Raw genomic sequence first — 11,441 nt, forward strand, 5'->3', positions numbered from 1 at the left:
CCTGAGCCATTGCTGTCTTCTATCAGTAGATTTAGTGCAATCTGGGTATCCCTTATCCAAAATGCTTGAGACCAGAAGTGTTTCAGATTTCAGATTTTGGAATACAGTATTTACATAATGAAATGAGAAATACCTTGGGACTAAGTCTAAACATGAAGTTGATTTATGTTTCATGTGTACCTTATTCATATAGCCTGAAGGTAATTTTATACAGTTTTTTGGTTTGGTTTGGTTTGGTTTTGATACTGAGGATTGAACCCAGGAGTGCTTGCCCACTGAGCCACATCCCCAACCTTTTATTAATTAATTTATTTTTTGAGACAGGGTCTCACTAAGTTGCTTAGGGCTGCTAAGTTGTTGAGGCTGGCTTTGAACTTGCAATCCTCCTGTCTCAGCCCCCCAAGTCACTGAGATTACAGGGGTGCACTACCACACCCAGCTTATACAGTATTTTTAATAATTTGATACATGAAACAGTTTTGTGGGATGGGATTTTCCACTTTGGCATCATATTGGTACTCAAAAAATTTTGGATTTTGAATTAAGTATGCTCAACCTGTAATATTGAAAGCCTAATATGATTAGCTTGGAAGTTTCTAAGCACAATTGATCTGATTTTTGCTTTCTGCTTTGTATCTCAGAACTCTAGGAAAATGCCAAAAGTTAATGAAGAGATGATGTTGAAAAAGTAATAATAATAGGCCAGCTAGCTATATTTTCATGGGGCATTGTTCATTGTTGTGGGTGTGTGTGAGTGACTATGAGAGAGAGATCTTACCTAACAGTGTTTGTGGCCCTTTAAGAAATATCTAAAAAGCCATTTTATTGCCCTCACCTTGTCATGAGCCTGGAGCTGCTCCCCCAAGACCCAAGGTAACAGTTCTTCCCTTGTGTGCTGGCCCTGCGGTGACAGAAGCCATCTCAGTCTTCTGGCTGCGTCCCCACAGCAGCTGGAGGGGCAGTTTCCTCACTGAGCTCCAGTGGAAGAGCTTTGTCTGCCTGCACGTGTCCCTGCACTGCCTGACCCGACAGCTCTTTCTTTGTTGTTCTTGTAGTGAAGACTGAACCAGAGACTCCCGGGCCAAGCTGCCTCTCTCAGGAGGGTCAGACAGCAGTGAAAACGGAAGAAAGTTCTGAACTGGGAAACTATGTCATTAAGTAAATATTCTAATATTTTCTAAAGGAGTTCTGCAATGGGTATTTTTATGATGCTTTTTTAAAATCATGCCTGTGACAGTTGAGTATGTGTGCTCAGGGCTAAGCCCCTGCACAGCTGAAGAGCCTTCGTTTATACAGTGATACACTTGATTTACATCCTGCAAGCCTGAGGTAGGGTTAAAGAACTCCCTTCATCAAGCTTGCCAGAGGTGCTTATCTGATAAATGGACAAAGTTTCTCAGGCTAAAATCACTCCAGTGTGTTCAAATTTTGTACTGGCTACACCCTGATCTTACAGAGCTGCTTCTTGATGAGCTGTGCACACTTTGGTCTAAAAGTGCTGCTTGAGGCTTTCTTGGTTTTTTGTTTTGTTTTGGTACTGGGGATAGAAGCCAGGGGCACTCTACCATTGAGCTATATCCCCAGCCTTTTTCCTTTTTGTTTTAAGCTTTGTAAATTTTAAAATTTCTGAGGCTGGCCTCAAACTTTTCAGTCTCCAGAGTAGCTGAGATTACAGACGTGAGCCATTGCACCCAGGTTCTGAGGTTTTCTGATTTCGACATCAGGAACCTAACTCTGACCACATACTTTGGAGTATCTCAAATTTCTAGGACAATCGATGCTTAGCCACTTTAACATGACAGATAGCGGCATCACCTTGTAACCCTATGACCTGCATTTGTATGGTAGAATTTTTCTGATCACCTTGCAAAAAGATCATGTTACTATTTATTTTTAAAATGTGTAAATTTGTATAACTAAAATCTGTTTATTCTTGATAGTTTCTTTCTAAGCATAGAACACTCTTCCTTTATGAAGAAGGCTATCTATAGAAAGAAAAATATACCCACATAATGGTTTTAATTTTAAAAAGAGAAATTGTGTATGTAAAAGAGAAATTGTGTATATAATTATATGTGTGTGTGGTTAGAAACTGCTATGTGTATTTATCCAGTTATTTTCTTTTATCCTTCTCAGGATAGACCATTTGGAGACTATCCAGCAACTGTTAACAGCGGTAGTAAAGAAGATTCCATTAATTACTGCAAAAAGTAAGACATTTGTACTGAGTATATGAATGCATTTTTTTAAAGTTGTGAACTGCTTGGGATATTGAGTCCACTTAAGTCACTTGGTATTGTAAGTTAATACTGTATGGCAATTATTATCTTAAGAGGCTTTAGCTAGAAATGGCTGCTTTGCAGGATCTGAGAATTCACAGTGTCCTAGTCATCCAGCTTAGTCTTTAACCATTTTCATTGTAGAATAAATTTATTACATTTTTAATGTAAATTATAAAATATTTAACTGTGCATTAGCTTTTTACTATTTATTAGAAAGGGGGAAAAAATAGCATTTGCCTACAGCATGCCAGACCCCACAGGCGCTCATGACATTTGCTGTCTTAACCACCATCTCCTATGTGACAGGTGGTGGCATATTCCCTTCACAAATGAGGAAACTGGGGTGAAGACATTAGGTAACTTGCTCGAGCACTTGGCTCTGGGTGTTGAGGCAGCGTGCAGACCAGTTCTGTGTGACTTTAAGACTATTCATCCTTCCTCTAAACTCAATTCATTCACCTGGTAGAAACACACACAATTTTCAAGACCTCCAAAATGAAGTCTTTCCTGTTGTTCAGATTGAATGATTTCCATCTTAGCCCCCATTATTCTGACAGAATCTACAGTCCTGGTTGAGGGCTAGATCTCTGATGGCTATGTAGGTGTTTGCTGGGGTGAGATCGTCCTGAGCATCTCTGGGGGCAGGCACGCAGCCGAGTGTCCTCCAGCCACTTAATTTTGTATGATTTAAAATGATAGGCTGGTTCAGACCACCTTACAATTTTTTTCCTTCAACTGAATAGACAAAGAAATTACACTCCTCCCCCCGCCCCGCCCCACCCTAGTTAAAGTTTGGGGAACTTTGAGGGTTTATTCTGAGGTAGCTCAAAATAAATTTTCAGGGCTGGGGTTGTGGCTCAGAGGTAAAGTGCTCGCCTAGCATGCGTGAGGCACTGGGTTTGAACTTCAGCACCACATAATGTAAAACAAAAACATTGTGTCCACCTGTAACTAAAAAAATCTTTTTTTAAATAAATAAATAAATTTTCAGTGACAGTTTCTCGGCCCAGCAGAAAATTCAAAAACTCTTTTCAAAAAAATTAGTTACAGATAAATAATATTAGGCAGTTAAAAAAATCAGCTTTCTCAGCTTTCCCATGTTATGGGTAAGAGGCCCAGTGGTGCATATCTGGAATCCTAACTATTCAGGAGCCTGGGCAGATGACCCCGAGCTTGAGACCAGGCAGAGCAATCTAGCAAGGCTCCCTCTCAAAAAATAAAAACAAAACTGAAACTGTGAAGAGCTATGGTTTGTTGCCAGAGTTGATAGCAAGGCCAGAGCTCCTAGGGGAGTGTGATTAGCACTTATTTTAATAGCTTCATGGTGGTAGATTACCTGTCTGTATCAAGAAGTCAGTTTCCCAGGGCGGGAGTTACTTTGAGTACACAGGAGGCCTTCTCTCATCAGGAGAACCCTTCTGTTTTGTGCTACACTTCAGCTTTGCCCAATTAGGAATGTATGTCCCATAAAAAGACCTGAAGAAACTCTGGGACATGCCTCCAGCAAATGAGGGTTGGTCTGAATCACAACAGCTTTATTCAGTTGTGGGGTGTGTGCGTTCTAGGTGAAGATGCCAGCTGCTTCTCTGCCAAGTCTGTGGAGCAGTATTATGGCTGGAACATTGGGAAAAGAAGAGCCGCTGAGGTAAGCTGTTGTCTGCCTCTTCATATGCAGCCACTGAAGGCCAGTTGTGCAAAACACCATGCCTTCTGACTGTCACAGAACAGTGGTAAAATTTGCAGCATATTTTGCTAAAATATTTGATGTTAAAATGTTTTCCTCAGTTAAAAATCTTATTCCTCAAAGACATATAGCTTGCCTTTGAAAAGCCTGCTTTCTTTTCCTGCCTTGGTATGGAAACATCTCTCACATTTCTAAAAAGTTTTTTATGAATATCAGAGTATAAAAATGAATTCAAATATTTTTTGAGTACTTAAAATGTGGCAGCTCCTGTGACAGAGACAGTGGGGCTATAAGTAAACAGAGACCTGTTTAGGAAGTGGTGGAGGAAGGTCAGTGCGGTTGGTTTGGGGATGGGACGTGGGGACTCTCAGGTTGAGATGGGTGAAAAGCTTTCCATGCCAATCCTTGGAGTTTCTGTTTTATTTTATAAGCATTAGGGAACCAATGGAGATTCTTTTCCCTTTTTTGCCCCCCACACTGGAAAGTTATAGAGTCCATTTTTTTCCTTAGACATTTAAAAATGATTCTAATATTAGAAGTTAGTACAGTGATTTTTAATTGCATGACTTATTTCAATACACAACTACTAAGTTGAAGGATTTAATTATGTTTCAATTTTTTTTTTTTTAAGTGGCAAAGAGCAATGACAATGCGAAAAGTCTTACAGGAGATACTGGAGAAGAATCCAAGATTTCACCACCTCACTCCCCTTAAAACCAAGCACATTGCTCACTGGTGCCGCTGCCATGGCTACACCCCTCCAGATCCCGAGAGCCTGAGAAATGATGGGGACTCCATTGAGGATGTGCTGACCCAGATTGATAGCGAACCAGGTGAGCCTCTCCCAAGGGTTCTGCCAGCCTCAGGGCTCTGCCACCCTTGGCCCTGGCCAACTTCAGTGCTTCATCCTTCATCTAAGGGATGGCAGCAGCCTTTGCCTGCCCCCTGCCATGCCCCCTGGACAAATGTTGCCTGCTAGCCAAGAGTGTTCAGCTGTGCCATCTGGCAGGCATGCTCTGTTGGGGAGTCCCCACCTCAGTATCATCTCTTCTTTGAAGACTCCTAATCCACCTCCTCCCTCCAAATAGAAATGATTTCTACTTTCTTTGGAACTGTAGGACCCCACCCTCAACCCCCATTGACAAGTCTTCCTGTTTCCTTGGGGCCTGTGGCTTATCTCTTACTTTATCTCCACACCTACCTAGGAATTACACCACCCAATAGGATGTGAATAATAATGTAGATGACAGAATAAAGAAACAACTGCTATATTATGGTGGGGGCTGCGCATAAAAGATAACTGGTGAGGAGGAGCATTTTGAGTCTTACTTTCAAGTAGGGACTGAGGGAATGTGGAGCACAGAGGTGTGGCCCCTTTAAGACTTAGCATAAGTCTCATTTTCTCCAGGAAGCTTTGTGAGAACCCTGTGCAAGTTGACCTTTCCTTTCTTTGATCTTCTGAAGCACTTGACACCATGAGGGGCTGTCTGACTCCGCCTCTAAACTCTTTGATGGGCAGACACTGCATTGATTGCCACAGTGTTTCACTGGTGCATTAGGGAAAGCACAGGTTTTTCCATGTGCTAGGCTTTCTGTTAGCATGACTTGCTGATTTGTCAGAATCCAGTCAATAAAACAGAAAAGGCCAGGAGCCAAATGCCCTGCCACCATCTTGCTGGGTTCCATAACCTCACCTTATACTCATCTGGACCTCATCTACTCATTTATAAAGTAAAAAAAGTGTCCTGGAACTGACTTTACTGTCTTCACACTCAGGCTTTTTTATAAAAGCTTATTAAAACTGGGGGCATGGTGCATACTAAATATCAGCAGTACTGCTTTCTGAGCAGAGAAGATGTGGGTAGTTTTTTATATTCTTCACTGTGCATTGCTGAATTTCCCAGATTTAAAAGGTGAAGAAAAGCTGGGCGTGGTGGTGCATGCCTATAACCGCAGTAGCTTGGGTGGCTGAGGCAGGAGAATCACAAGTTCAAACCCAGCCTCAGCAACTTAGCAAAGCTCTCAGGAACTTAACAAGATCCTGTCTCAAAATAAAATATAAAACTGGTTGGAGATGTGGTTCAGTGGTTAAGTGCTTCTGGGTTCAATCCCTGGTACCACTCCTTCTGTACCACCTTCCCCAGCTAAAATAAATAAAAGATAAAGAAAAACAGTTCAATCCTTAATACTCAGGGGTCTGGGGATGGCCTGTTTTTTTGTTTTGTTTTGTTTTGTTTTGTTTTTGGTGGTAGAAGTCAGAATTATGCACTTTCTGGTCTTAGATAGCAATTATATGGGTCCTGTTTTCTCATCCACCTCATGAAATACTAGTTCTCATATTGATAGATTTATGGAACTTTAGAACTGGAAAGAAGGTCAGCTCCCTTGAGACTTATCTGCCTTCCTTAAACTGTTGGTCCATGTAGATTGAAAACCCTTTTCTGTTGTCACCACAGTTGTCATAAGACTGATTACCTCTCATTTAGAGTGCCCGTCATCTTTCTCCTCTGCTGACAACCTCTGCCGGAAACTGGAGGACCTGCAGCAGTTTCAGAAGAGAGAACCAGAAAACGAGGAGGAGGTGGACATCCTCAACCTCCCAGAGCCATTAAAGATAAACATCAAAAAGGAGCAGGAAGAGAAACAAGAAGAAATGAAATTCTACCTGCCACCAACTCCAGGGTCTGAATTTGTTGGTGAAGTCACACAGAAGGTAGGGGCCTGTGGCCTCTGGTGTTGATAGATAACAGAGCAGGTATGAGATATGTAGGTTCAGCCTCATAAACTCAGACCCCAGACTTGCCTGGTGATGTCGATGTAAATGTCTGATGTACTTCTGCCTAGTAACTCAGGTATGCTTGCTGCACTTCCCACTTCCTACCTCAGAGTTCTTGGGCAAGAAAATTATACATGAAAAGGTTGCTTGTTGAACGTGGACTTGAAGTAAAGATGGCTAGATGTAGACAGTTTATTACTTGTCTTCTCCTATAGTCTCCTGCCTCAGGACAAGAACCTTTTCTTCATGAAGCATGTCATGATTTCAGTTATACTTCAGTGGGTAATCTTTAACGTTTTTATGGCTCCCAAGTGCCTGCCTGTCATATAGACATGATGCATACTACCCTTGTGATACAGAAGAGAGCTGTTTATCCACCTGATGAAACTTAGCAGTTCTTAGCATCTGTCGCCTGTCAGGACCCAAAGTAAAAGACAGTGTTTGTCTCCATTATAGGATAAGATGAAAAATGGGACCAGGTAAAGATGTACAGATTCCAAGTACATCTTTACCTCTTGCAAACAGGGCCACTGAGTCGATTCTAGGGTTTCCACTCAGAATTCATGACACATCCCAGCCATGGGGGCTGGGGATGTGGCTCAAGTGGTAGCGCGCTCGCCTGGCATGCATGCGGCCCGGGTTCAATCCTCAGCACCACATACCAACAAAGATGTTGTGTCCGCCAACTAAAAAATAAATATTAAAAATTCTCTCTCTCCTCTCTCACTCTCTCTTTAAAAAAAAAAAAAAAAAAAAAAATCCCAGCCATGTTCCCCCATGAAAGAGACTTAGAAGTAAAAACAGGATTAAGTTTTGTCTGAATGTTTGTGGAACCCTTCTTCCAGGCAGGCATCTCAGGGTGTTAGAAAAGTCTGCTTTTGGAAAGATGCTATTTTTAATGTAGAAATGGGAACAAATTATTTTCTTCTGCTTTTCCAGATTGGGATCACCCTGCAGCCTGTGGCATTGCACAAGAATGTGTATGCGTCCGTCATAGAAGACATGATCTTAAAGGTGGGTGCTTGCTGGTGGCAGAGGGACCAAGAACTGCAGCTGTGGCCTGTAGAGCTGGGGTATAGCCATTACCCCACAGCCACCCAGGACACTTTTCTGTTCTGCAGGGTAGAACACTAACAGCTCTTTGCAATTAAAGACAATATGTGGGGCTGGGGATATGGCTCAAGCGGTAGCGCGCTCGCCTGGCATGCGTGCGACCCGGGTTCGATCCTCAGCACCACATACAAACAAAGATGTTGTGTCCGCCGAGAACTAAAAAATAAATATTAAAAATATTCTCTCTCTCTCTCTCTCTCTCTCTCTCTCTCTCCACTCTCTCTTTAAAAAAAAAAAAAAAAAAGACAATATGTGTCATACCTTAGGGCCAAGCATTATATGTTGTTGTGGTGGTGGTTATTGCCTAATTTATTTTTTACTGCAGGCCTATTTTTCCCCTTTTAGAAACAGAAAATTAGGCTTTGGAAGGCAATCTTCCCTGGCCTTCACAGCAAATAGATGATAAACGTAAATCCAGATACAGATCTTGCTGGCACTGAGGGGCCACCAGGCAGGATGGTCTATTCCAGACTGGAGTTTTTGTTGTTGTTGTTGTTGTTGTTGTTTTTTTTTTTGTGGTGCTGGGGATTGAACTCAGGAACTTATGCATGCAAGGCAAGCACTCAACCAACTGAGCTACATCCTCAGCCATTGTTTTTATTTTTGTTGTGTGCTGGGCCTCACACAAGCTAGGCAGGTACTCTGCCACTGAGCTAACCCCAGCTCTACAGATATTTTTGTGTCATTTCAGATACTTCTTAAGAAGTATTCTGGGGTGAAAGTTGGTCATGGTGACTCACACCTGTAATTCCAGGGTCTTGGAAGGCTGAAGCAGTAGGATTGCAAGTTCAAAGCCAACCTCAGCAACTTAGCAAGGCCTTAAGTAACTTAGTGAGACCCTGGCTCTAAATAAAATATAAAAAGGGGATGTGTCTCAGTGGTTAAGCACCCCTGGATTCACTCCCTGGTACCAAAAGGAAAGTATCCTGGGGTGAGAGTCAGTGCTCTTATTGTTTGGAAAATAGCAAAGACAGAGCCCTGGGGGTTTTTTCTGCATGGGACCATAGCAAAACAGCTACAACTGTCCCTGGACAAGAGGATGGAAAAGCCACAATTTCCATACCCACCCTGATCCTCTTCCCTGATGGATCTCCTCCAACAATAAATGCCTCAGTAGCAGCCCTCACTTATTTTCCTTAAAAATAATGTCTGATTAATGAAAACAATCCCAGTTGATAATTTTTCAGAATCATGAACTCTACATTTATGGTCTGTTACTCAGACTTTTAAGTTTTCCTTGAGGATTTTTTAATCTTTAATTACAGTTGTTTCAAAAGTTGGGGTGAAGGGTGGGGTCAGATGCATCCCTTCTTGTCAGAAGGCAGGTGGCCATTTTGAGAATAATAGCATCTTCTGTTGCAGGCCACAGAACAGCTGGTGAATGATATCTTGAGACAGGCCCTGGCCGTTGGATACCAGACAGCATCGCACAACAGGTATCTCTGGTTGGTGATGTGAAGTATGTAAACATTTCCTAACCATTTCTTTGCCCACGAAGATGTTGCTTTAGTTAACTTTTTTCACTGTGATTAATATACCTGACAAGAACAAGTTAGAGGAGGGAAAGTTTATTCAGGGCTCTGTTTCAGATCTCAGTTCATACGGTCAACCCTTTGCTCTAGGCCCAAGGTGAGGCAACCCATCATGGCAGAAGGAAAGCTGCTCAGTTCATGGTAGGGTCAGGAAGCAGAGAGGGAGACCGAGAGAGGGAAGGAGTGAAGGTGTGGAGGAAGAGGACACAGGAAAGATGCACCCTTCCAATGGCATGCCCCCAGTAACCCACCTCCAGCCATGCCCCACCCACCTACAGTTACCACCCAGTCAGTTCCTTCAAACTAGAATGGACTGATGAGGTCACAGCTCTTACATGTCTAATCATTTCACCTCTGAACATCCTTGCATGAACAAGGAGCTTTGGGGGGACACCTCATATCCAAACCATAATAATACTGAAGGCAGCCCTCTAGGAGATAGGGTTGTCAATGCTTGGAACTTTCTTAGAGCCAGACAGACTAAAGGGTCTACTCTGTTGTTTTGAGAGAACCTCTTGTGCTCACTTGCCAGAGAGTCTATACCCTCCTGGCCATTACTCCACAGCCACCCAGGACACTTTTCTGTTCTGCAGGGTAGAACACTAACAGCTCTTTGCAATTAAAGACAATATGGGTCAGACCTTAGGGCCAAGCATGATATGTTGTTGTGGTGGTGGTTATTGCCTAATTTATTTTTTACTGCAGGCCTATTCTTCCCCTTTTAGGAAAACTAGGCTTTGGAAGGCAATCTTCCCTGGCCTTCACAGCAAATAGATGATAAACATAAATCCAGACACAAATCTTGCTGGCTGTGTAGCCCCCAGTCTCATCTCTCTGCTCTGCTGACTATTTTTCTTTGGGTCACTGAATATAGCTTTTTTCCAAGATCATGAGGGAATGATAGATGAGCCACATCCTGCTTTCCTTTCTAAGGAAGTGAATATTATTTTATCCTGTTATACCAAAGGCTGTTGTGAATTCATAGTGTTGTAACAAAGGGCCTGAGGACATGAAGAGTCATAAATCAGAAGAATATTATATAAAACCTAGGATTATCATACATCAGAGAGCATAGACGTTTTAAGGGGGGAAAAAGGGAGACAGAGTTTCATTCATGCTTGTTGTTTGATTGAAACCTGGGAGCAAAACATGTGCCTTCTGAGGCCCAGTTCACCTCCAGGCTCTGACACTGGAGATACAGAGACTTGAGTGTTTTGAGCAAGAACATTTAACCTCACACTTGGTTTGGCATGACTCCCTCTCCCGTCTTTTTTTTTTTTTTTATTTAATTTTATGATTTTATTTATTTAGTTAAAATAAACAAAAATGTATATATTTGTAGGTTACCATGTGATGTCTTGATGTCTATACACATATATACGTATGTTATAACATGAATTGATCGAGCTCATTGACATATAGCAGTAGGAAATTATGTTATCATATTGCTATTAATCAATTAGATTCTCTCACTATGGAAACATCAGCTTTGTAAGAAGTGTCATTCGCAGAAGGTGAAGAGGCTACCCACCGAGAAGATTTTACTTCTATGAATACACCTAGTATAGTACTATGATGGTACAGTTCTCAGTTTTTTCAGGCTCAAAATTTCAAGTTTCACAGCCCATCAAGAGTAGACTCCAAGGCGCATTCATGTTAACTAGTCTCTTAATGCAAATATCTAAAATTGAATTGTTGGTTATTAATTTTGGAAAGGAGATTAGCTTTCACAGTGATTCAGATACACATACCAACCTGATTAGGTAATTTCTTTTGTAGTTAGAACTTCTTGGAAGTCCAATCAGCACAGCATTTTCAGATTAATAATAAATCAGAAAAAGAGTCTTCCTGAGAGATGGGGAATGTGGCTCCGGAGCGCTACGAGGCATTGACTCAGTCTTTCGTCTGCCAAGATTGAATGACAAGCATGTCATCCTCTTCTGCTCTTCATTTTACTTCCTCTCTCTTTTCTCAGTCCTTAATAGGGTTTATTCCTAATCATTCAGCCAACTTGAAGCCCATTTACTTCCTATGATTGGGAGTTGTGATTTGAG

General features: G+C 41.9%; 1 protein-coding gene across 5 annotated transcripts in view; it reads left to right on the forward strand.

Moving 5' to 3' along the window:
- The window catches only part of YEATS2 (YEATS domain containing 2), an 88,792-nt gene that overhangs the window by 75,407 nt on the left and 1,944 nt on the right, over positions 1-11,441 (forward strand). For 4 of the 5 annotated variants that reach the window (XM_081302355.1, XM_081302354.1, XM_081302357.1 and 1 more), the window contains 7 exons: positions 1,056-1,158; positions 2,137-2,210; positions 3,848-3,927; positions 4,598-4,799; positions 6,453-6,679; positions 7,682-7,756; positions 9,218-9,291. In XM_081302355.1, the coding sequence (XP_081158481.1) occupies positions 1,056-1,158; positions 2,137-2,210; positions 3,848-3,927; positions 4,598-4,799; positions 6,453-6,679; positions 7,682-7,756; positions 9,218-9,291 (835 nt within the window). Of the gene's footprint in view, positions 1-1,055; positions 1,159-2,136; positions 2,211-3,847; positions 3,928-4,597; positions 4,800-6,452; positions 6,680-7,681; positions 7,757-9,217; positions 9,315-11,441 lie in introns of all 5 variants that reach the window. The other variant, XM_081302358.1, reaches the window with a different exon arrangement.

The sequence above is a fragment of the Spermophilus citellus genome, assembly GCF_964194105.1.
Source record: "Spermophilus citellus genome assembly, chromosome: 7".
NCBI lineage: Eukaryota > Metazoa > Chordata > Mammalia > Rodentia > Sciuridae > Spermophilus > Spermophilus citellus.